Below are 26954 nucleotides of genomic sequence, written 5' to 3'. Positions count from 1 at the left end.
TTGACAGTGGTTTTGTTCTGTTATTAGCACAACCGGCGTTTGTTGGATTACCAAAGAAGGACAGCTGCCAAATAAAATGTTTGGCACACAAGCCTGTGAGTGACAGATCCAGTACGGAGTGAAAATTTGGAGCACACAAAACTATAGCATATCCTTTTTAAGATACAGGGCACACTGTGCATACATAGTGTGCTCAGTAGCGACGGCGCTGCTGTTGCTGTCAGGTGTCGAGTGAAAAGCTCCTTATGGAGCAGGTACGTGTAGCATTTTAGCTCAGCCAAAGCTCAGTGTGTTTTTGAAGTTACCCTGCCGATCACTCCCAGTTATCAGATTTTTGCTTGCGTTCTGGAGCAGTCTTGGGACACACAAGCTACTTCGCATCTGGGTGAAGTTAAACGGGAAGATGTGCTCCAGAAGCGTAACCTAACGCAAGCCTACCACCAGCGGGCATCTCGTGAGAGCACAGCAGAGCTCGGCCACCACAAATACCTGCAGCTGCTCAAGTGGGGCTGTCACCTGTTTTGGCGGATGGGTCTGCAGCACCTTCTGCTAATGCAGGGAGAGCCTCATGCCTAGACATGTCTAAAGATACCATAACTGAAAAGGGGGTAGCCTCTCAGCACTAAAATGTATATATTCTCAGGCCTGTATTATGTTCACCTGATTATGAGGACAAGATGCTCATCACAGAAACAGTATGAGGATGTGGTTTTTTCCATACAAAATGAACTGTTCGACTTAGGCAGTAAAGGGTTATTTCTATTTACTATAGGTATAAACTAAGCAACCTCACAATGCTCCCTCTATAACAAATTACTCTGTGATAGCATGGGTCAAGGCCACTTAACAATAGTGAGCCTCTCTATTTCTATTGATTTGCAATTTTTAGACTATTAAGTGGATATAAACTTGATGCTGTAGGATTTCACTCCTATTTTGCATTACATTTCACATTTGCTTCTTTGGGAAATGTGTGTTTGTATAGCACCTTGTGCAGTAGACATCCTGTTAGGGCATGTCTACACAGATATTAAGCATCTCTATCAGCATCCCGAGGTGGGTGAATAAAAGCAAGGACTGGAGTCGAAACTGTGGAGCCACGCTAGTGCTCCCTCGACACAGCACGCTAGCCTGGGCTGTGTTCTGCAATGATTCATTAATACCTCCTTTGGACTGAGCTGGCTGTGTCTGCCTGTACACATCTGAGCAAGTATGTCCTCACAAATCTCTGGGGACTTACACAGGTAAATATTGTATACTTCATATTTCTCAGAGTTCGGAAAAACTAGATTTTCAGGAAAGTGAAAAGCAGGAAAAGTGAAGGTGATTTTATTCAAGCAATCACACGTGGTTTAGTGGTGGACTTGGCAGTGTTAGGTTTACGGTTGGACCCAATGATCTTAAAGGCCTTTTCCAACCTAAATGATTCTATGATTCTATGATTCTATGACATACAAGAGTGAATTTCTCCAGTATGTTTGTATTCTTCAGGGTTGCTCCTTGGTGAAATGTGTAACTCTCACCCTGGGGAAAAAAGGAAATACCACTTACTCAGCTCCTGGCGCCTAACTATGACTAGTTCTTTTCTTTTTCCTTTTCTTTTTAGGAAAAGAAAGAAGGAGTGCTGGCAGGCTCATTGTGGCTGTAAAGTGCATTTTAAAAAGACACTCCATTGCTGCAGAGGTGGTTCTCCTTTGGGAGTAGGCATGTAATCTATTGTCATGATCTCAGGAGTCCTTCAGTGTAAGTTCTTCCTTCCTGTTATTACCTCCCTCCGCAAAAAAACCCACAAATCCAAGTAGCTCTTCCTGACATGGCTTTCAGTAGATTTATGTATTTAAAGAATTGCTCTTCTTTTTTTATCAAAAATGGATTCTCAGCAATTCTGCAGTTGCCAGAATTCCTGCATGGGAAGTAAAAGCAATGGGATTAGTAAATATTAATATTGCTGTGTACACTGTTAGGGCTGGACAACCACAAAAAACTTCTGGCACATTTCCAAGCACCTAGCTGGATATGCATCATTATGGTTGGATATGGATCATTATAAATATCTCTATTTCTTTGCAATAACACATACCTGGAAAAACTCACTTTACCAGTACAGAGTCTTGTTTTGAGTCTATTGATGTACTGAGGACAGAAAACTAGCAGACAGCAATGTCTAGAAGTGCTTGACATTGGCCTAACCCTGCTCCAATGAAGTCTGACGTTTTACCATCAAGAACATTTGGTGCAAGCAAGCCGAATTACAGCACTTCTTTTGTAAATCCCACACTGAAAATACAAGCATTTGGTTACAGCGTGCCTACCAGAGTAGCTCCCTGGTTTCCTACCAGAGTAGCTCCCTGGTTTATAATAAAACAAAGAATAACACCTGTTTTAAAGAAAAAGCTGAAAACAGTTGCTGCTGCAAGCAGGAGCCCATTTCATAGGGATGAGATACATAGCACAAATGGGAACAGAAGAGGGTGACAATAATGTGGACACAAATAACTAGACCCCTGGTTTTTGTAGTACTAAAATTAGATGACAAGCGTAAGATGCCAAGGGTACACCCTTTGCTCTCTCGATTTCATATATAGCTTTTGTCTTTTTGAATAAGAGAATGGACTCAGCCCTTTGTGGTTGCTCATGCCTGCCTCTGACTTGTACACACACACGACTGCTGAACTTAAAGAAAACTGGCATTTTTATTCTTTGTGCGGTAAGCCATGTCTCTGTTAAAATGCCACAGAACCATTTAGATCACTGCATGTTTTACTTCCAGATCTGAACTCGACCCCAGGGAAGCATCCTAGCCTTTCCAGACAAGATCAGAGAGCACACCCCTATGTCATTTTTACATGGGTGCTTATCTCGCTGTTGCATAAAATACGTGTTAGAGCATTATCTGTGGACAAATACAGCTAGCAAGATTCTAACTTTTCTTTCTCATGACATGACCAAAAACCTACAGAACAGGACAATTGAGATAGATAGCTCCAGAAAACAGGGTGTTGAATAAAAGGTGGGAGGTTGCTTTCAAAGGAAACCTTGTCTAGTGGATGGGACAACTCACTTTCAGAAAAGTTAAGTTTGTGTTGGATGGAAGGCCTGATGTTACACCTGATGTTATAATTTACACATGGAAAATTACCACTTCCTTTATATTGGTGCCTACACAGGAGTCGATACCTATCTATAGCTGTATCTCTAGAGGTTGACATCATAGGCTTTCTATATGAGAGAAGTTAAGCTTTGCTCTGTACAAGAAAGTTTCCTCCAGAGGCAGAGGGAGAAGAGCTATAAAAAGCATGTTTGGGTGACCTCGGAGTGCCGTGTCAAAAAAACTACAATGCCACAGCAGGGTTTTACAGGAGAGAGCTCACCTCTGCAGGGCAGTTAGGGAAATGGGATGGCTTTTTTGGGAGATCAGAAGATGCTGCTCCTCTCAGGGCATCCTTTTCTGACAAAGGGAAGAGAGAGAGCAGAAGCAAAAGCACAGATGCATGCTCCAAGCTGTGAAATTTCTGATACTGTTGTTTAACTTTGGAATTTTCCTCTCAGGACCAAAATTTCCCATTAGGATGCCTCCAGAGGGAAAAGTAATTGCCCTCCGTTCTCTTAGCGGTTTCTTTCCTTTCCTCTCAACAAAACAGCACCTTGTTTAACCGCAACTAAAATTTGAATTTGACTGTTAATACTAAGAGGAATGAAGGGTAGCTCACAGCTCAGGCTCTGCCTTTGGGGATGGAGCGGCCAACAGATGGAACTGAGCAGAGAAAATGTGATGCAGATACAGAAAATAGCAAGAGGGATACAGGCAGAAGATTATCCTCTCCAGTTTATCCTTTTCATTTGTATGGATACATGCAGATACTCAGTGAAATAAGAAAGCCCCAAATTTGAAACAGATAAAAGAAAAAGCTGTTTGATACAAAGAATAATTAACTTGGGGAACATGTCGCTACAAGGTGATACTGAGAACTGAGAGTTCAGTGGGATTCAAGAAACAGGGAGAATGAGAACAGCTACGATTACATCAGATAAGATTAAATGCAGAATTCATGCATGTTAGTAATAGGCAAAACACCAGAGGGTAAGAAGCTGGGAAAGAGCTTTCTTGAGGGATATCTTTCCATAATACTCCATTACAGGGTTTCTAATTTCTTCCTTTCAAACGTCTAACACTGGACACCATCTGACATTGAGAACTGGAATGAAAATCTCCAGAGGATGCTTATATTGTAATTCCTCTGATTTATGTAACATTTTCTGGGAAGTGCCTGTTCTATAAAAATAAACTGTCTGAGTATTGAGCTAAAACTGCATATCAGTATTTACCTAGGTAAAATGAACCTTCTGTTTCTAAGCTGCTGACAACAGTGAGTTTCATACATGAAATGGGGACAGTATGCAGCCCGTGTACATAATATCTTACCTCACTCTCCCACCAAAGACCTCACAAGAGGAAGAGCACTCATTTAAACCTTGTATTCATTTACATTGACAGATCACAAAACAGCCCTAGCTCACAGAGAGTAGGGAGAACTCTGTAATAAATACACAAACTACCTTTAATTTAACATCTGTGTCTCCAAGTGGCATTCTAATATCAGGTTTGTGATCTGTGGACAGTAATCTCTAACTGCTCACTGGACTAGGCATGAAGTGTGCCTAGCAATTTCACCATTTGGTGGATAAATATTTGTGGCTGGGCAAAAATAACACAACAGATTCCGACTCCAAGGGGAAGCCCATTTGCTGTGATTTATACACTTACTGCAGCGGATAAACACTAATGCCATCATGACTGCCCGTTGTAAAGATCCTGTCATCTGTAGCAACCTGTCTTTTCCATTGGGACCAACTGTTCTATCTGATGATAAGCAATAAAGCTCTGGAAGGTGACTGTAAAAGTAACAGACTGTCAGTAGCAGTCAGAGTTGTCGTTGTTTTGTCACTGCCAGTTATCTGAATTTTTAAGACTTACAAAGCCAGGAAACTTGCTGCTTTTCTTACAATTTGGTCATTTTTTTTCTTATCTTGGCAGAAATACTGAACATCTTTGAGTCTTAACTTAATACAAAGGCATCCCTACTGAAAGGAAAATGAATAAATCCTTTATTCCTCATTAGCTGCAAATACATTCTTATACTGTCTTGGTAGTTTTATAAGCACATTCATGTGACTTGCTAGATGTCTGAGTTCACACTGCAGTCTTCTTTCAAGTCTGGGGCGCAACGCAATATGCCAGGATAAGAGAAGTGTATTTGAGAATTTCATGACAGTTTTTACAATAAATCCCGCACTCCGTAATCTCATAAGCATGTTGCATGCTGGAAAGCACTTGAGTTTAACTAGAAAACGTGCATAAACACAGTTCCACATACTTAAGATTATCATCAAACTGCCAGTTTGCTCTTATCTAAGATTTTTTCATTCCATTTCCTTTTCTTTATCCTCCTTGTGTACCGGTGCTTGAGCTCATGATGACAGGAGATAGCAAGACCGCAGTAAAGAGCTATTGTAGCGGAACTCCAATCACTGAATCTCATAAAAATGATCACCTTTATAAGGCAAGCCTGCAGCCTTCAGAAGCAGCCTCCAGCTCCAATTTTTAGGGCTGTGAGGGCAGGGGAAAGGAGCATTGATTGAAAAATGGTGACAGGCAGGAATTTGGAGGACTACAAGCTATCTTAATATGTCAGCAAAAGACTACAGCCAAACAGTACAGTACTGCTTCAGAAGGACTGCAGTTCCTGTTACCATATGTGGTCCATACATACAAGCTGTATCATCATATGCAGGTATCACTGTACAAATGTATCATCTGTTTTCCTAATGTCTCCATGTCCTTTCCTCATATTGCAGCAGTCTGAGTCACTGAGAAAATGACACACAAGTCCCAGCTCCTCTTCCACCACTTTAGGTAGCAGAGGACATCATCTCCCTCAATTGCTCTCTGCTGCCTTTGCGAGGGTTTTTTTTCTTTCTTCTAATTCAAACATAGATGTTTATGATGAATAGTCTGCATTGTAAAGGGCTTTTACAGTAAGATGAAAAATTCTCTTTGATTTTGTGCTTTACTTATCATCCACAACATAACAGAGCAGTATAAATTTTGAGATGCGTAAAGGATGTAGATCACGCTTTTTGAATAACAAACATCAGTGTACTTCTGAACTTCCTATGCTCCTTGATTTCTTGAAACATGTTTCCCTGTAATGAAGAAAAAGCTGAGCTACACTGATGGGCCTGATATTCCAGAAATTGCTATCAAAGCTTTTCCCTCTGATGTCTGTCTACGTCCTGATTGCACTGTCTCCCAGGCTGGAGGGGAAGGAAAGATATTGTAGGCATAATGCTGTATGGTTTGAATGAAAGCAGCATCACATCTTAATCTGCTCCTGCCCCACAAGGAACACAAATCTCCCCAGATTTAATCTTTTGCAAAAGCACAAGCTTCATGGCAAGGGCAGCGACACTTTGCTTTTGATTATGCATCTTCACAGAGTGTAGAATGGGGGAAAGCTGTATTTTGGCTATCCCAGATATAATCTAGTTTGTGGGTAACAGACGTAGCTGATTTCTTAAGCCAAAAACTTTAAGTCCCTTTTTCAGCCAGATTTTCTAAGGAAACAAGGTTTGCAAAATCATGCTATCTGATCATCTCAGTTCTGGTAGCACCACTGGCCACCTTTAGCCAAGTTTGACAAATGGTAGAGGTCTCAAAGTCATGCAATTCCTGCAAATTTTGTGAAAACCCATTTGAGGAATATAGTAAATGGCCTCACCGAAGGAAAAGCTCAAGTTACCTGCAGGTTTGGTCTGCTGGCTGTGTGTCTCTTGGAAACAACGCTACTGCCTCTTGTTGCTTGTCATTTGGGGATAGAAGGGAGGACTTCAAAGAAAGAGGAGAACCACAGATGCTACAGTGGGGAGGAGGTCAAGAGGGAACAAGAAAGGCAGCTGAGATTACAGTAATTGTAGGATGGCGAGAAGCAGAAGACAAGTCTGGGCTTCATTAGGTCAGCTCTTCAGCAAATAGTTTGTTTCTTGGACCTTTCTTTCTCTCTTTCTTTCTTTCTTTCTTTCTCTTTCTTTCTTCTTCTTTCTTTCTTTCTATCTGTCCTTCCTTCCTTCTTTCTTTCCTTTACTTGCAATATAAGCATTAGCGTGTCTCAGAATAAACGCAGCATCATTATCTAGCAAAAGGGATCTAGCAGTAATGTTTTATTTCTTAGGATACAGTACAAACAAACTGAACAGATCCTGATCCTTGGATGATGTAAGTTCATGTGGCTCTTTGGAGGTCAAGGAGCTCTTCAGATTTATATTAGACCTCACCCAAAGTATTCCTGTGTATTTAGAGATCAATAATGTGGGGGAAAAATTAAAATTAATAAATTGTAACTAAATTGTAACACTGTGTTTTCTATGTTCACAGCTGTCTTTCTTTGAGTAACACACTCCTGAGTCCATGGAGTATGTCATGAAGAATGGCAGAAGCTAATCCATCCTAAAATACAGAATGCACCATTCCTACTAGCTATAGGAGTGACTGAACGACCTCAAAATATTCAGGCAGAATCACAGGCCACGGGGACCCAGAGACCCCTGTAACATCCTAGCCGTGAATACAAAGGAGATTTTTTACTTTGTAGCATACCATTCAGGGTCTTTTTATTTCAGTTTGGCTCTCATTGAGTAGAAACGTGCCAGGCTGCCTGCAGTTCTCCAGTTGAGAGCCGGTTTCACAAATGGTGGGGGCTGCCTGCTGCCCCCCTTCATACAGGGAGCTCGCTGCTGGTGACAGGGGCTGCGTCCCCCGTGGAGACTGATGTATTACCCCCTGGCTTACCTGCAAAGCTCACCAGTTTGGGTTCCTTCTCTCTCGCTCTCTTTTTTATAAGCAGTTTTGCCAGATTACATTTAAATATGACCCTTTTAATCAGGTTACTCAGTATAATACAAGCAAAATTATGATGAGATGGATGCTGTTATTGCATTACCTATTTTCATCTCCATTGATTCTTCTGTATCTTTCATGAATCACCCTATTGAAAATGTGACAGGTTTATGTCAGTCACAACAGGACTGTAACAATATTAGCTCTATCATGAATTCAGCGTGACACCAAAATTGTATCATACTTGACCTTATTTGATATATTCGTGTACTGAATCAGAAGCTCTGTGCTAAGCTGCACAAAGCAAGAGAAGATTCTTTTCCAACACAGCATTCTTCTATATAAATAGAGGTTTGTGCTTTTAGTGTTTGCTGTGCTAGCTCCAACCATGTGATTGTATGTAAATAATAACGCTATTTCTAGAACTGTGGCTAGAAGACATTCCAGTTCTCTTTTTCAAGCCTGTTTACAGCACCAGTAGCTGGAATAACTTACACCTGATAGCCTCTGTTCTTACTATAAACTAGTGAATTTTGGCATTCCTTCCATGTCTCTGCTCTGGTGAGAACAAGCAGGGCAGAGAAGGAAACCTTTACAAAAGTGGGAGACCTCGACTAAATCAGCAGCTGGAGAAAAAGGAAGGAGGAGGCCTTTTACTGTTGATTTCCTCAAGCTAATGGAATCCAGAACCTTCATTTGCAGTTTGGATGAGCTGCAGTAAATTGCCCAACTGTTCTCTTCTGTCAGAATAGTACGCTTGCCAGAACCTCATCACTATAAACTGCCACAGCTCCATTGACTCTGGGAGAGGCAGAGCTAAAGTAGCCTTTGGGTCACATGTGGGGTTTTTTTCCTGAGAAAAAGTGGTCTGTCACTTAAAACAAAGGACAGAGAATCAGAAGAGATGATTTCGTATCCCATTTTCTCACAGATTCTCTGTAAGAACTCACAGATAAGAGCGAGGGCTTGGTTTTCAAAGAAGTTTTGCAGTTAAATCTGCTAAAGATAGGCAGTTAAAAGCTCACGTCAATCAAACTTCCTGGAGAAGCTGTATGTGCAGTCATTGGGCTTTACCTGTTGCCAATGAAGTTTATAACAAATTGACTACTGTGGAAGGACTGAGTTTTGAACCTTTGAAAAGTCTGTGACCGCTTCCTTCAGCCCTGCCAAAAGTAGGAAGTGATTTTAATGGGATGTATGCTGAAGGAGCTTGTCAGAACTACTTTATTTAGTAGGAATCAACTTTTTAATTATAAGCCTTGCTTTCAAGGGGTTAAATTGGAAGTATGGCTGACCATCACCTCTTTGTATCCTGCTTGTCTCTGTTTTAACTTAGAGGAGTAATGAAGGAACAGAGTTGTGTGTATTAAAATTCTAAAATGTGCGATTAAATATGTTGAATATTCCTTTTAAAATGCTTCTTTGATTCTTGTTAATTCTCCAATATGGATTAATTCAGCAGTGATAACAAGATATAAAAATTGACAATTTGGTATCAGCAGTAACTACATTTCATTCAGATTTTTCCTGTGCATTTGGAATTCTGGGTCAAATAATCAATGAAGAGAGTTTACTAATATAAATTTACATTCATATTACTTCATTATAAAATACCATGAATCATTGCATCCTTCTAAGAATTGCAATAATATATGCTCTTGGTATTGCAAACAGCTGAGTTGCAAATACAAAAGCCAGGAATTCTAGCATTAATGAAAGCTCCCCAGCAAAATCTGCTCCACATCTTCTAAACTTAGTTATTTAAATTATTTAAAAATCCCGTTTCTTACTGTGCAAATGCATAGTCAGCTGGTATCACTGAGCAGCTCAGTCTCCCACCTAAGAAACTCCAGCCTTTATAACAGCAGTTAAAAGCCATTGGAGAGAAGTAGCTTCAGACTATTCTTACTAGAAGTTACGAAAAATGAGCAATTCCAATACAAATGCCATGGAAAAAATACTTCTCAATTCTTCCACATCCTAGTTGCAGTGGGTTGACCTTGGCTGGCTGCCAGATGCCCACCCAGATGCTCTCTCACTCCCCCTCCTCAACAGGACAGAGGGAGAAAACAAAGATGAAAAAGCTCGTGGGTGAAGGTAAAGACGGAGAGATCGCTTAACAATTACTGTCATGGGTGAAACAGACTCAACTTGGGGAAAATTAATTTATTGCCAATGAAAATAGAGTTGGATAGTGAGAAACAAAGACAAATTAAAACACCAGCTTTCTCCCTTACCCCAGTCTCAACTTCACTACTTCATTCCCGACTCCTCTACCTCCTCCCCCCTGAGCGGTACAGGAGTGACGGGGAATGGAGGGTTGCAGTCATTCCATAGCAGCTCCTCTCTGCCGCTCCTTCCTTCTCACACTTTTGCCCTGCTCCAGCATGGGTCCTCTCCATGGGCTGCAGTCATCCAGGATAAACCTGCTCCAGCGTAGGGTCTCCATGGGCCACAGTTCCTCAGGGCATATCCACCTGCTCCAGCCTGGGGTCCTCCACAGCTGCAGTGTGGATACCTGCTCCAGTGTGGTCTCTTCCAGGGGCTGCAGGGGATCCCTGCTCAGGTGCCTGGAGCACCTCCTCCCCTCCTCCTTCTGTCCCCTCGGTGCTTGCAGGGCTGTTTCTCACACTTTTGCCCTCATTCGTCACCACCGGGCAGCGTTTTCTGTTTGTTTCTGAGAGCAGTTTCAATAAGTCACAAGCATGATTTCTAAATTTTTTGATTTCTTGCACATGATACTTGTAAAACAATACGTAACCCAGAAAACAGATCAAGACCGACTCTGATGAAGCTTCTCTCAGAAAAGAGGGAAAGTGCTAAGTACAGCTGCCCAGAAACAAGATTCACCTGTTTACTGACAATGCATAATAACAATTTAGCACTCACAGAAATACTCAGGACAAAGATTTATACAATGGCTTCCTGAAATGACCTTTGTGAGAAGGAAGAAAAGGTGGGATCTCATCACCCTTTCACTTACAGACTTGTAGAAATAAATTAGTACACAAGTCATCTTAAAACAGTAGTTGTCATATTAATTACTCTGGATTTAGAAAGAACAATTATCTTTTCCCTCATCATCCTTTCTCATTATTTTGCTGTGCAAAGTATTTCAATACAGTATGGAAAACTGGACTAACTTTTGCCTATATAAAATAGGCTATGAAACACCCTGATTAACACAGAAGTAATCTGCTTACACGCAGAAACATTCCCATTTAAAGCAAAGAACCAGAAGGCATAAAGTATATAGCCATCTAATTAGTAGAAAACATTTTCTTTCTCTTCCTCTGATTTTGTGCTAACCCCAGCACTCCTGAAAAGGTTGAGACGTGTGCTGCACGCCCCAAGTGTCTCTGCTGATGGTGAACTTGACAGGATGGACGTGGCCTCGACCCACTCACCCAGAAAAACGCTGCCTGCAGCAGTCCCAGGCATGCTTGCCACCACTGCTTTCTTTTCAACGGAAAGGAGATGCTGTTGCTCCTCCATGCGCTGCTCCTGAAAGAAGGGGAGGGCAGCTGCCATGGGGGGAGGAGATGAGGTGCCATGCTACCGTGTCTCCCCCTCCGCTCCCCCCATGAAGGTGATGAGGACGACACAGAGAAGAGGCCGTGGGGAACCTCAACACTGGTGCTCTTCCCACGTTGGTTAACATCCTCCAGCCTTGTGAAGTGTCTGCACCAGATAGTCGTGTTGCAATATTGAGCAAGCAGCGTCTGGGGCAGCTGTAGTGTCTGGCTTTTGTGTGCATGTGTGCATACGTGGGAGACAATTCATAAGAGGAAATGGGACTAAATTCATCCTTTTATACAGTGGCAACAGAACTGTTTGCAACACTTGATCCTCTTGGTACTATGTTGCTTTAAAGGAGGCACCCACTCAGCTTCTTCCCAGGGGCCTGTGCTAGGCACTGAAGGCAACAAACACAGATGAGAGCTCCCCACATTGGGAGAGCTAAGAGAAGAGGGCTGGAAGCCAGGAATTCAGCCTGATAGAGGCATGTATCTGAGTAAAACAGCAGTGCATAAGTATTTCACTTGGATGCTGCAAGCGATTGGTTTTTTAAAACACATCCGTCTATCATACATACATCGGGCATCTACAGGAGAAGGTCTACGCAGACGAGAAGATAAATGTTTCTTGCTAGTTTTCCTTCATGACAGTTCCGATTTCAAGATGACAGCATAAGGATTACAGTTTCCCAAACCACTTGCTGTTCAGGGCACATCCCACACTCACTCCATCTGCAGATGCTTTTTAATGTCAGTACATGGATCAACGACAGGACATGGTCCGCAGGGAACAGCCTGGCACCCTAAGAGAAAAAAGAAAGGCTTGGGCAGCAAAGTATGCAGTGAGCCACACTGATGCAGGACAGATTCTTCATTTCAAAGAGAAAAATCTGCATTCTTCAGAAAACAGTGTTCAAAAATTTAATCTTCATTCAGTTCAATGGAGCAGCTTTATAATTTACAGCACCAGATAAAGCTAGAAGATGTAATGTGAAATATCTGAAGCAATTCTTTCCCTGTATTAAAATGCACCTTGGGCAACAGAGCCTTAACTTCTCTTAACATATGCTTCTAGCAGATAAGTAAACAATTTGGACGTGAAATGAAAATTTTCAAGATAGTTACAGTTGGAAAAGCATCAGCTCATATTAGACTTCAGCTGTGGTGCCCCACTGATAAGTTTTTGGGGTGGTTTGGCATAGTTGAAAGGAAGCAGCTTCGGAAGAATAAAAAGCTTTTTGTGTACAAGTTGTTGGATCAGAGATAGCAAGAAGAAAGACATCATTTTTACATCAAAATTCGGAAAGTGGCCTTGGTGGCAGGATCAAATCGTATGCCAGAGCACTTGGCCAGACGAGCTGAGCATCTCCATGCTCAGAGAGAGGGGAAGCAGAAACAGAGGGGGCAAGGCTGGGAAGCTTAAAGGTTCCTGCACAGAGAAGCAATCCACTCAATGCATTGAGCTGCGTCGACATTTGACTTCCTTATAACTGTGGACTCCTTTGGCTTTGCGGACAAAATCTTTAGTCACGTGCACATTGAACTTCGTGTTCGATGGTGTCTGCTCGGCTCCATGGAGCTTTGTGTGCGGCAGCAAGCTGCGGGTGAGCGCTGAAGTCATCCTGACACCACCACCGCAACACCTTAGGGGCAGATCACAGACTGGCGAGTCACCCCCAGTGAATTTCAGCACGGTCACAAGCTGAGCGGTCTCTTTTCAAAGTCCCCCCCCATGCTGGCTTATACCCACTGGATACTAAGCCCTTCTCTGCAGTGAGCTCCCTCTCTGCCCAGATCCCTGCCACCGGGCTTAGGGAACGCGTGTTGCAGACAAGAGTGCTGTGTGTCCTCAAAGGGACCTTCGCCGAACCGTTTCCAAATGGAGAAGCAGGAAACCTTGTATTTCTCCCTTCTGCACTACTTGGCCATTAGCAGACAAACAAATGGAAACTCATTCAAGAAAGAACAAATGCCCATCTTTAATGGGTTTGTTTAAGCAGACAGAGCTCCAGTGAAGGAAACAGCATGTCACTGTAAAGACTGCAGTATTTCACTGTGTAACATGTCAGGAGAAGAACAGCCCGTGTTGGCTTGTCCTAGCAGGCCTGTTTCAGACAAGCTAGACTGCCCTGCTGTCAGCACTGCCGCAGGCCACCATCTTGTCACTGTACCTCGAGTTTCCATGGTCCTTCACCACACAACGGACCTGAAACTTGAACCATCCAGATCAGACCTACAAGACTGGCAAGGCTCATGCTGGCTGATGACTTAGGCGCTAAAAGTGCTTCACGCCAGCAAAAGCAAAAGAGTTTTCCCACAAGGGAGCTCCATCTCATCTTTTGTAAGTGTTGTCAGTAAGACCTTGCAGCAGCTGTCAATAAGAAAGGACTCCAGACATTGTCCACTATGCAACCTTGTCTTTAGCTGCTTATAACTCTGTCAAATGTTAGCCATCTAAAGCAACATTTCCCCTATCCTGCAGCTGTCTCAGACTGAATACAGGAGGTTTTAGCTGTTCCTGAGAATAAGACACATTTTTTTGCCCGAACGACAAACATTCTGATAATCTTTTCACCGAGAATGTTTTCACCAAGAATATCTTCATGCAGGGACTTAAAATTTGATGGCCTGGTGCTGTGGACGCAGTCAGTGACAGCTTTTTCCCAATGGCCAGATAAGTACCTACCGTACCTGTTTGCACGATGCGCGGGTTGCCCAGCGCTGCAGAAACAAGCCTGTCCCTTGCCTGGTTTGGTGCCTGCAGCGGTATGAGCCAGGAGCCTGCGCTGCCCCTTTGCTGTGCTGCCAGCCAGCTCCCCATCACCAAACACCTCTGGCAAAACACCAGCAGAAGCTGTCTCGTCCTCCTCTAGTGCCAGGTCCATAGGGAGAACAGCCACATCTACTGGCGATGGGTGGCACAGGTCTCCATCCTGCACTGCACTAGCGATCCTTGCTGTGCCCGTAGGGCATCAGGGGAACGTTCCTGGCATTTCTGATTGTTTTTTACACAGTGATAGAGAATTATACCAAAAGCTTTTTATATAAACATATAAGATTAAAAAGTGAAACCTCAGAAGATGGGAAATATCGAACTAATGTTGACTGAACAACTTCAAAATCCCATCTTTTGTTACCTAACAACATGCATTATTCTTCAGAATTTCTGCCTCATTTACTGCACTCTTTTAGTATAGTCTTTTGCATTTAATATTTTTAAGTATGGACAAATAAATTGGGGATATAGCATTCTATTAACAAAGCCATTTTGTTTAGCGTGAGTGTGGTTTATCATACAAAATGCATTTGAAGAATCGTAAGGGAAAATAGTACAGCAGTGACTCCATGTCCTTCTTGTGCCCTGCACAAGATATTTACTCATTCATCTCCCATGCCAATAGACTACCAAAGATCATCTTTTTGGTTTTTAAGTAATTTCCTATGCTTTTTCTGAGTCCAGAGATGAATAAAAGCATTCAAAAACAAAACATGAAAATGTTTTAATTAGAAATTGTAATTTTATTTGTCTCCAAATTTCAGGGAAGAATTCTTAAGTGGCTTACTACTAGTTTCTTTAACAGTTCTCAATACCTTATTACTGTTTTATTTTATGTGGACTGCTAACTTACTATCCACATGAGAGTGCTGAACTTATTTGTCATGCATTTTGACTCCTTGGCCAATCTGACAGTGACTGACAGTCTCTGGAAAAGTATAGTACAGCTAAAAAACCTGACCTAACTTTTAAATAGCTTTCTCTGTGATACTGACATAATCAAACAGAGTTTTACGTATGTCACGCTGTTGCTGCAGCAACCTGGCCTCCTCTCCTCTGACTACTGATAGAGAGCCTCTAAGCTTGATATGGACTTGGATGTCTTGAGATTAATCTCTTGGGACCATTCCAGAGAAATCGAGATTAATTTGCAGTTCCTCGAAAATGAAGTAACTATTTCACACAAACTACTTTTCACATTCCATCAGGCCTGAGCTTCCTATTCATAACCTTTATAGAAATGACTGGGTTGGCACAGGGCCCTCAACACATTTAGGAGAAAGACATTTGCACAGCGGGAAGGAAGATTAAAAGGGCTTTGGCTTCTGTTGTATTTTTTCTTGAATGTAAGCAGAGAAAAGGTTATTTTTGTGAAAGCAAAAGTTGTATTTTTGGGGTTTTTTTCCTCTGGTTGTTTACATCTCAGTGCATCTAATTTTCAGTTCTCCGTATCTTCATCAGGGATGAGACCGAGACAGTGAAAGCAAAGGATTGTAAGCACCGAGATGTGTAGTTCCTGAAGCCAGAGTTAATTCCTAGCTAGCACAGCTGTAGAATTTTATAAGGACACCTGAATATTTGATAAAGACTTCAACAGTTTTGATAGTACAGTCTACATCACTGCACATGGCTCGAATGCTCTGAAAGCCTCTTTCCAACTGCTTAGACCCTTTCTTGGGGGAGAAGAGGGAAACACTGTGCTGGAACAAATGTGATGCAAGAGAACGAGTCAGGCCAATTCACACGGGTTGCTGTATTTGCCTGGGAGTTACAGCCTAGTAAAACACTTAACCACCTTGCCAATGTACAAAATATCCTTCTAGAAAGGGCATAAATAACAAAATGTTTCTGTGCTCGAAATACATATAATTACAGAGGGCATGTGTGCCATAGTGGAGTAGTCCGTGGGAGTGCCAAAATGGGGAAAAAAATTTGAAATTCTTCTGTACCTTAAAGGTGTCCATCTCTTGCTAAGACTTACCATGCCTGATCTTCAGCAGAACACCACTGCTGGGCAGATATGAAGCCGCAGGCTGCAGAGGACATGGCAAACCATGCTGAAAAGATGCTCAGAAGAAATCTGAGCAGTGAAAAGGCACTTCCAAGGGCCATGGATGTTGGTGGCCCCTGAGGGGCTTCTGGCTAAGGTCAGATACAGCACCTAATATTTGGCCACTACCCAAATCGGGAGAGGAAGGCACATGCTCTGCTTCTTTAGAGAATCCTCCAGTGTCAGGGAAAATCTTCAGCGTTGTCTGCTTTGCACTGCACGTCCAGGGCTGAGCTCCAAGTGTGTGCAAACCGTTCAGGCCATAAAACAGCTACCTATAAATTGTTTAGTTAAACACACTTGGACCTCTGTAGCAGCAACACTTAGCACTTCATACTACTAATTTCCAAAGGATCTATGCAAATCTTCACTTAATATACAAACTATAAGGAAATGTCAAAGTTTTGATGCAGCGGGCAGAGGTCTGGGGCGATGGCATTCCAGAGACCTGGAGTCACTCCAGGTCAAACTTTGCCACAAGTTTGCCAGCAAAGCATTTCAGTTATCTGGCCTTGGTTTTCCAATCATAAAATAAAACTAACTGTACGAGCTTTGTGAAGTACTCTGAGCTCTACTGCTTCAGAAGATCTCAGTGTTGTTATTATTCATTACAATTCTTGTTGAAATATGACACAGTTCATACTACATGAGACAAAAGCAGTAAGGAAACTAGTTCAATACAACCTTTCATCTCATGGTAGACCCCAAAAGCACCAATTTCCATGGATTTGCCTTCTAATTATACGATCCAAGAATACAAGGTACATACAGCTTTTCTTCTCAGTACTGTCTTGCAGAATCATGCTAAACCCAATTTATATAATCCAGCTTCCCCTAAAGATAGCACAATTCATAGTAGTTGTTCATTGTTTAATTGTTCTACTGCATGACAATATACAGGAGTAGTGTTACTATAGCTAGGCAAAGCTATAGCGAGGCAAGACTCGTAAAGAGAAGTAGCATCCTTTGATTTACCTGTTTAGAGACATAGCTGTAAACCCAGATATGTGGGCTGCTCTTGCTATTCACTGCAGGAAAGCAGAGAGTTAGAAACCTACTGGCTTCTGTGTGCGCCCTCATGGACCATGAAGGCCAAAGCTCTCAGGTAGAAGACACTTAGCATTAAAGAAGTAAGCAACTAAAGTAACACTTAGGATATGTTGGGCTGACATACAGACTGCCATTAACTGCAGAAACAGCAGTGGCGGATTAGGCAAGCCTAATTACTCACCTGGGGATCTGGCTTGCATGCTGAGGATATTAATGACACATCTCTCCCTGCGAGGGGAAGGGGAGGCGATCTTTAGTAGAAGCGAGTGGCAGCAAGTGCCATGTAAACATCCTGGCAGGACTCTGCTCCATCGCTCATCCCAGGGGAAGTGGAGAACAAACTCATATCTTCAAATATTTTTTCTTCTTTTCTTATAGCTACCTAACGTTGTTCTTTTAAAATAGCATTTTTTTCCCAACCCCTTTCATCCACAGCATACGCTGGTATCTTTTCCTCCTTATTCTGTCCAAAATATTTAAAACTGAAAACCCTGTATTACTTAAAGTGTAGTGAATGGCTCTTACTATATTTTAGCATGCTTGATCTTTTAAAAAAAAAAGTGTTGGGTTTTTGTTGGTTTTGGTTTGTTGGGGTTTTTTTTTCTCTCTGTAGGAGAGCATGCAAAATCACAGTGATTTTAAGGTCTCAGTGGTGTACCACTGAATTCAGGGAGGGCTCTGTTCCTTCTCCATCTGAGAGTCAAAGGAAAGCCTCAGCATCTGTGATAATGCTTCTAGCAGAAGTGTCGCTTGGACATAACGGCTGTGGGAAGTTTCACTGCTCCTTCATATGTAGGTAGAACAATGAGTTTCATACACTTGCTCGCTCAAAACAAGTCCTGCTCCATATTTCTGGAGGTACTTCTGCACTCTGACTGTCACTTCCACCTACTCAGCATTGCACCAGGACCTCCATGCCATTTAGCAATATGGAAGGATGGCTGGTCTTGAACCCCAGCCAGAATCAATGTGCTGTAAACATAATTTTCCTTGAAATAGACCAAGTTTGCAGGTGCAGATCCGATGGCAGAATGTGGGAACAATTTCAATGCTAACACAATATATAACACTCCTCTTTTAAACCTGTGGTGGTGCAGTCTGAAAGCCCAAAGGAAAAAACAACTAGAACGTGTAATTGTAAAGAGCCTGATGGACCCAAGAAAAGAAGCTCAAAACTGAGCCTTTAAGACCACTTCTAACTCTTTGTCCATACTCCTGGGCCGTATAACTGATTCACATTTCCCGGTGTTTGTGCCACCCTAATTTAGTGTCTCAGTACAGGTGAAGCTGTAAAGATAATACAAGGAACCTTCTGTACTGTGAGAAGAATTATAAAAAAAAAAAAAAAAAAAAGAAGATACTTTAGTAGCCCTATCAGATACTCACTCTAGCTGAAATGAAAAAGATGCCTATTATTTGGAATAATGAAACAGTTTTAATTTTGAATTTTGATTTTGCTCAGTGAAAGCAAATTCATCATTTGAAAGCTAATTATTTTCTAGATAATACTGTATCACCTTCAGCAGAAAGAGAGAGAGAGGGAAGGGTAATAACATTCCCACTGCAAAGCTTTCCCAAAATCATAAACTCATTACTGCAAACTAAAAATCTAAAGTCAACCAAAAACTAGGACATACTGGGATTGCAGGTTACAGATCCAAAGCTGTGGAGTAAAACTAATCAGTTCTTGGATAGGATTTTTTTTTTTTTACTGCAGTACAATCTATAGTCTAGTTGGTCAAATCAAGCCTTTCTGAGAAAAGAAGATTAGAGGCAGTTGTTTAAAATATTGGGGGGGAGCAGGATTTAAGCTTTATTACTGACCAGGATATACAGAACAGACTGTAATGAAAAAACAGTATTGAGATTGTACTTGCGGTCTGAATGGAAAATGTTAAGCAAAGACAGGGCCATATGGAGGAGCTTATAGCTACAGCAAGAACTGATGCTGAGGCAAATGCCCTCTGAATAAGTGAAATTAGGCATTATGGGAAAGTCGCAGGAATTTAAAAAAATTATTACACCTGAGCACTACAAATAGGCTATTAAGCAAGAAATGAAATTCAGAGTAATTTAATTTTACTTTATTTATAAGGATTGTTCCTCCTGCAATGATCACTGTACTGTGCATGAATTGTTAATTGAAAAAGTACTAGGTTAAGTATCAACCATTTTGCATGAACAAAATATTTGATGAAAAAATCTTACCCTTTGGCAAAATTTCATCAATTTCATTGTTTTGAAAATTTTGTCCTGTATTTTACCAAAATCTTAACTGTCTGAACTGATGCACATGTGTTACATAAATGCATTTGAAGCCTTGGTGAATGACAGCAGGATATCCTATTTATCTGCCCACCTGGAGCTCACTGCAGCACTATGGACCTATTTTGCACAGGGGCACATTAGGATACACCTTGCATAATTTAAGAGAAAATAATAAAATACTACAGCAAAGATATCAACGCCCTGGCTTGCCTTCCATTTCATTTTCCTATAACCGACTTGACTTTTCACCAAGATAGCCTCGTGAAATTTGCCATAGTTAACCACAGATCTCCCAAGATGTGAAATGCAGGACTAACATATCTTCATGATGCATTTTTTTAAATGTTATCTCCCTCAGTACTGTCTAAACCATCCTAGCTCTGGTCCAAGCTAGGCAAATCCAGCCTTGCTTCCTTAGTTTTCATTTTCTGGTCTCAGGACCTTTTCTTTGTTGTTCTCCATCAACATTTACTGACAAGTGGTCCCGGACAGAAGCAACTCAAGCTCAGTGTTTTTGTTAATACAGCCCTGAGCAGCTGGCTGCCTGCTGCATAATCATCAAGCCACAGTATTATAGACCATTTGAAGACTATCATGCGCCTTTACAGCTCATCTATTTCATGCTAAAGCAGGTATTTAGGACGTAGGTATATCCTGACAACAGAGATGCAAACCGCCCATTTTCTGGAAAGTGAAGGTCTCCTCTATAGTTTCTTTAAATCCTGAGCAGCACTTTACACTGCCCCAGCAATAAGGATGTTCTGGCCACAGCACAGCCACCCAGCAAGCACCCTTACCGAGGCATCAAGAGCTGACAGTGTAGCAGGTCACCGCAACGGTGGCGAGCTTCATGCACTCCATGACCACCACTGCTCGGCCTCGGCAGCAAGCTCCAGAAACGCTCTGTAGAGTGCACTTGAGTAAAACAAGAGCTAAAGATGGCATAGGACCTGATTTTGTCGGATCCTACCCGTCATTAGGAAGGGTGGTAAGTAGGTAGGTCAGTCAGGGGAATTACGAAAGTTTCATCATTCTCAATATATTAAGTATGTCCACGCAGCTATTCAAGCAATTTAAATCGGCATAGCTCCCTTGAGTTCAATAAAAGGATGCCCATTTACATCAGCTGAGCACTGGCTTGACAACTTTTTAATATTCCCCAATGGAGCAACCCAGTACAGCAAACGCCTTCCACGGCATAAAAGCCTGGAAATACAACGGAACAGAACCCAAAGTAATCCACCCCTCTGCATCATCAAGCCTAAATGGCAGAACACAAAGAAATCACCGATGGGTTTTTGATTTTAATGATTTAGGGTGAAACCATGCAAATCATTATGCAGTCAAATGTTTTCCCTGAGCTCCCTGTATGCGTTGAGGCCACTCGGCTCCACCAACTTTTCATTGCACAAGTATAGACTTGCTGGAGCGCCCTGCTAAGGTGCTGGCAATACATTTTTCATCTGCCTTTTATCGGGTATTTTTAACTTGATTGGTCGCTTAAAGCATGCAAGCCAAACGTTGCACTGTCTCACACTTGTACAGTACTGTCAAATCCAATGAGGAGGGAGATGCATAAAAATTAATGTTTGGACGTTTTGGTAGCAATCCTTTAGAAATATTTGTAGCAAAACAGTTTTCTGTTAAGTGTAGAATGAGGAAATTTAGGCAAATTGTATTACAGTGAAATGATAAACCACTGAGAATTCAGGATCTGGTGAACAAAATGTAGTTAATGCCTCATCATTAATGCCTCGTCATCTAATGATAGAAAATGCAGTCCCACTTCCTACAATATTATGGAACAGAATAACTTGTAGACACCTAGTAAGAAATACTTTTGAAAATTAACATTTTTAATGATGTTCAAATATGATAGAGACTTTCCAAATACAGTTTTTGCCATGTCACACTGATGAAGCTCAAATGTATATTAATATCATTCCCTTCACAAACAAAATCTCAAAAAGAGTTGACAAAAAGTAGTAAATTTGCAGTGAAATTAATTAGGGTTTTGTCTTTATCATTCTCACAGTGTAGGAATCATAATATCACACAGGAAAAAACCTCACAGCTCTAGCCTTGCTTGGGGAAATATAGACATATATTTTGAAATCTGTACTGAAAATTTCAACTTATTAGAAAATAATATTTTGCAGGTTAGGTTGACTTAATGTGTGTCTGTTTTAAATCTATATTTCTCAATTGGAGAGAAATATTATGGGGTTAATCCTGCATCTTTGAAAACACAATTCACTAAACCATTGGGAATTTTGCTTAAGTAAGGAATAAATCAGTGCAGAGTATGAACCTGTACTTAAATATTCCATTTAACTACAGAAACACACAAATTACTGAAAATTACTTCTGGTATGAACTGAAGGGTATCTGTTTCATCACCTAAAGCAACTTCTATGAAACCTAAAAATTACTCGTTTGTTCATTTTCAGGAGTTGTTAATTTTAGAGATTAATTCCAAGATTCATCCAAGTATAACTTCCTACAGGTATTTGTTGAAAACTGCCACATTCTCTTTTTAATTAACTCCAGTGATATGTTAATAACTTGCGTAGTTTCTCAACTATTGGTTAGTTCTAATGCAGATTGTAGCTTGAATGATTACCATTTATAAATTTTCATGTAATATCACTGAATTGTATTCTTATAACCTAGTCAGAAGTTGTAATGGCCTTAAGGACGTACAGTAAGAAATGAGAAAGCTCTGCATCCAGCATTAACAAATAAATTTTGTTGCTGCTGAGATTTCAGTGCTTTGGAAGCTGTTTCTGCAACTTAGCAGCTGCTTGTCTTAATTTATATTCTTCCTTCTGTTATTTATTTATTTTATACAAGTGGTACAAGTAGGATGGATAAGAAAGTTAGGTTGACTCAGTGTAAAAACTAGAAATTCCTTGATATTAATTCAAAAATATTAGGGTCATGAACTTTAAATATACCTTTATATAATATAGTCTATTGGGTTATGTGTAGATAAAGATGGTATTTCCTTGGACAGTTCATTAGTTCATATATCAAGGGAAAAGCTTTTTAACATGAATGTGAAAGAAATATTCAGTAAGACACTAAAATTTAAGGATTGCATTACCTGAAACTGAAAACTATATCTTATCTCAAAATCCATTATTTTTATACTAATGAGTTAATTTTACTGGTCATAGTGCCATTCCTCATTTTCTTGTTTAGAGGCTACAAAAGTAGTCATTAGCTGGATGCTGAGAATAGCTAGAATTTCTATCGCTCGCATGTCCTTTCTCAACTAATTAAATACCAACAAGAGAATCCATTCATTTGTATTATAAGCCAGAAAAATAAAAAAAAAATCCAAAAGCTCCCTAACAGTGGAAAATGCAATTAAACTACCAGTGTATTAATTCAGGTGCAAACTGCTGCACCATTGTATAGCAGTGCTTTCCTTTCTTTAATTAACTAAAACATGAAGAAGAAAATCTGATGGTTTAATAGCATTTTCTTCACTGTCAGAAATGCTTTGGGATGATTTTATTATGTTATCACAAAGAGTGTTGGAGGAGCTATTGCCATTACTTCTGTTTGTCACCTCTAAGAGTGACAGATTCCACAGAGAAACTTGCTGCTGTTAGCGGCTGTGAAGGATTAATATTTTATAACATCATTACTTTATAGGCAGGATAACTATAGTAATAAGAATACCTTTAATATTTTATGCATTCACAACCATGTAACACACAAGGAGCATTTATTCTCCAGCAGCATCTCTTTGGATGTGTATTTGGTTGCTGTGATTGAAAGCTGAGCAGTTTGTTATACTTATCATTGTTTATATTGTGGTGGAAGTAAGAGCGTCGAATCAGTATTAGGGTACCACTGCTGCACGCACTGACAGAGTGAATCCAAACTAGAGATACACACAGATCTTGCAGCATAGAGTCTACAAACCACGCACAGCAATTTTAGGGGAAAGCAACGTGGGCAATTGCCTGGGAGCCTCGCTAGACCAAACAGAAGCAGCAAAGCAAGTTATGCAATGGGGAGGTTGACAGAGGGAGGAGTGCACACCCCAAATCTCTGCCTGGGTCCCTGCAATGCTGATGCCAGCTGTGAAGCCGAGGTTTCATCCTGCACAGAGCTAAGCATTTGGACTACGTTCAAGCAAATATGTTTCCCTTTAAACTCTGGCATGCTCCTTTTTCCTACAAAGGCTATTCCCATTAAAGCTAAGCAAGTTAAGGCTGCCTAGTAGCAGTGATGATGCTTGTGTATTTCCAAAGCATCCTGCTGAAGCATGTGGCTAAGTTATTTGAACATGGTTTACTTTCTTCCACAAGTTTTGTTGGCCCTGAATTTACCCATCTGTGAGAGCACAAAGTTTTATGTTTCATGTGCTCTGTGCATGTGCACAGATATTCCCTTCGGCTCCAAACGGGGCACGGTTACACTGTAGTGGTGAGCAGAGAAACAGCAAACTTCACCTGCATCCCATGAGAAAAAAGTGAGCATACACTGAATATGGACAGTTATGAACTTATCATAGATTTTCAGCTGCACGGTGCTGAGCGCCTTCAGCTTTTCTTCCCCCCCCCCCCTTGCCTTTGCTCAGCACTTTGAGGGACTGCACCCCTTAACTTAGTCATCGGGTCCCTTGCTCTCTAAGCATATGAGAAGCCTTCCACTTGATGTTCAAAGGAGCACTCATGCGAGGAAAGCTGAGTGGGGTTAACGCTTGCCAGGTCAAATGGCATCAACCTTTTACTTCGCACAGGAACACGCCTTTAGGAATGCATCTCCCAGGGTGGCACAAACAGCTTCTTTTCTCTTTTTTTTGCTTCATGTTCAGTGTTTGTCAAGCAAAAGAGGGATAGGCAGAGAAAGCCGAAGTGTGACAGATTCTGCCTACATCTTTTCCAGTTTTTCCTAACCCCTAACTCTTTCGATACTTTGTATTCACTGTCTCACTTGACTGACACAAGAAACCCACTGTAGGGAGAGAGGCTTCCTGTGAACGGAGCCCCGTTTCCATGGTGCGGAGTTTTCTACTTAAAAATAAATTCCTGTTTTCTGGGGCTACACGTACGTACAGCACTCGCGGAGCTCCCCCCACCCCAGGGTTAGCGGCCGAGGGCTAAGGAGGGCAAACACGTCCCCCATCCTAAAAGACTACCCTTCGCATGCTGCAGCGGCTTGCTCTCCGGTCCGACACAGGAAACCTCAGCACTTTTCGGCATGCATTTTAAGGTCACCGAACCATTCCTGCGGCCGCCCCGGCGCGGCGGGGGGAGCGGTGTTTGACTGGGTTTGGGCGCACTTTACACCCGCTGCCGCGGAGTGCTTCAGCGCTGGGTGACACCCTCCTCGCCCGCGGCCAGCCCCGAGCGGCTCCCGGGATGCTCGCCCCGGCCCCGGCCCCGGCCCCGGCCCCTGCCCCGGCCCCATCCCCGGCCCCGCTCCGCTCTCCCGGGGTCCCCGCGCCCAACTTCCCGCGTCCTGCGTCCCGCCGCCGCGCACCGGGGCAAACTTTCGGGAGCGGCACCCGCGGAGCCCTGCAGAGCCCGGCAGCGGAGCAAAACGGGGCGGGCTGCGCCCCCGCTCCCCGGGCAAAAGCCCCGCCGAGGAAAGCCACGGGCTGGGGGGCAGCCAGCCGGCGTCGCCCGCAGCCCCGGCCCCGGCGCGGCGGCTCCCCGCGGGCTGCGCCGAGCCCCGCGCCCCGCGGGAGGTACGCGGGTCCCGCTGCCCCGGCACAAGCAAGCACCCGCGCAGCCGCCGGGGCAGGAGGGAGGGGAAGAGCCCAGGAGCGAGAAGCCCCCTACACCGCCCCCGACCCCGGCGGCGGGAGCCGGCGGTGCCCGCGGAGCGGAGCGGAGCGCGCAGGGCCCGCGGGCGGCACTCACCGATCCGCAGCACTTGCTGGCCGCTCCGGGGCAGGCCGGCCGAGGCGCAGAGCAGCACGAAGAGGAGCCCCCCGCCGCCGCTGCCGCCGCCGCCGCCGCCGCCCGGGGCCGGGCGCAGGGGCCACCGCGGGCCGAGGGCGCTCGCCATCCTCCGCGCCCGCCTCAGTTCATGCCGGGCTCCGCGGGTGCGGGGCGCGGGCGGCTACCCCCGGCGGGGCCGGCTGCGCGCCGCCGCTCCGCGCCGCCTGCCCATGGCGCGGGGGCTCCGCGCTCCCGCCGCTGCCGCGCTGCGCCGCCGCCCGCGGCTCCCACCGCCCCGCTGCCCTCGCCCCCGCCGCGGCCGCCGCCGGGAGGGGAGGGAAGGGACGGGAGGGGGCGGCTCCTCCCGCGGGGCGGCCCCGGGCGGGGCGAGGCGGCTGCGGGGGCAGACCGGGACGCGCGGCGTGGCGGGGCACCACGCACACGGGGGGACACACACGCACACACACACACACACACACACACACACACAAAAACTGTCCTGCTGCTCCCCGGCACGGCCGGGTCCGCGCCTCCCGCGCTGGGCAGGGGCAAGGCAGGGCCAGGGGCAGGGGCAGACATAGGGACAAGGGCAGGGCAGGGGCAGGGAGGGGGGCAGAGATGCTCCCGGCCCCCGGTCCCGCCAGCCGACTCGCCCCGCGTTGTGCTATGTGCTGTTCCGGCCCCCGCGGGTCTCCCCCCGCAAGGCTGGAGGCCTCTCCTTGGCCTGGGGGAAGCTTCCCCCCCCCCCTCCGTGCCCGTCAGCCCCACAATTCCTGCTTTTTTACCTCCTGGTTGTATGGGGGTTTGGAATACAGACAAGAGGCGAAGCTGGGGCAGGAGGCCCCTGCGTGTGCACAGCTCCCTTCCCGGGGGGCCAGGCATGGGATAAGGCGATGGCGCACAATATCTGGAGGCTGAGGGACACCCGTGGGGACAAGGTGGAGGGAAGGCAGCACTTTCTGCGGTGTGCTTGCTACCCTGGACCTCTGCAACCAAGTGAGGGACAGGAGACGTCCCCACAGTGCATCTCGCCAGCTGTGGCAGGAGCCTCAGCAAGGGGACTGCAGGGCTGCGCACCTGGGATCAGGAGTTCACAAAGTTCCAGTGCGGAAAACTCAAGGCCAGCTTTGAACCGTTGCACAGGGACCATAACACTCACCATCCTTGACTTGGCCAGCAGATCGCTTTTCCCCTGTGAACTGATGTTCTCAAATTATTTTTAAAATCTCAGTTTTAAAGGTTCAGTGAAACTCAAAATGCTTCACTATAAAGGAAACACATGGGTCCTGAGCTGATCTGAAAAAAGAAAAAAACCTAATAGGAGAACGACTCCCAGCTAGCAACAGAACTAAAATTGCATAGCTGAGATCCAAAATTGAAATAATTTAAATTTGTTTATTTTGTATTCCTCTCCAGTCTGTCTAACTATTGTTCCAGAAATTAACTCCTCAGAGCAGTCGCAGCACATGCCGAAGTGCAATGGAAATGCAAG

General features: G+C 43.6%; 1 protein-coding gene across 1 annotated transcript in view; it reads right to left on the bottom strand.

Annotated features, from left to right (window-relative positions):
* GRIK1 (glutamate ionotropic receptor kainate type subunit 1) overlaps positions 1-25589 on the bottom strand; it is a 175498-nt gene extending 149909 nt beyond the window's left edge. Inside the window, exon 1 of the mRNA XM_050895068.1 lies at positions 25442-25589. Coding sequence (XP_050751025.1) covers positions 25442-25589 — 148 coding nt within the window. The remainder of the gene's footprint in view (positions 1-25441) is intronic.
* Positions 25590-26954: the final 1365 nt, after the last annotated feature.

This window comes from Gymnogyps californianus, chromosome 1, assembly GCF_018139145.2.
Source record: "Gymnogyps californianus isolate 813 chromosome 1, ASM1813914v2, whole genome shotgun sequence".
NCBI classification, from domain to species: Eukaryota; Metazoa; Chordata; class Aves; order Accipitriformes; family Cathartidae; genus Gymnogyps; species Gymnogyps californianus.
This window is presented reverse-complemented; position numbering and strand designations above follow the sequence as displayed.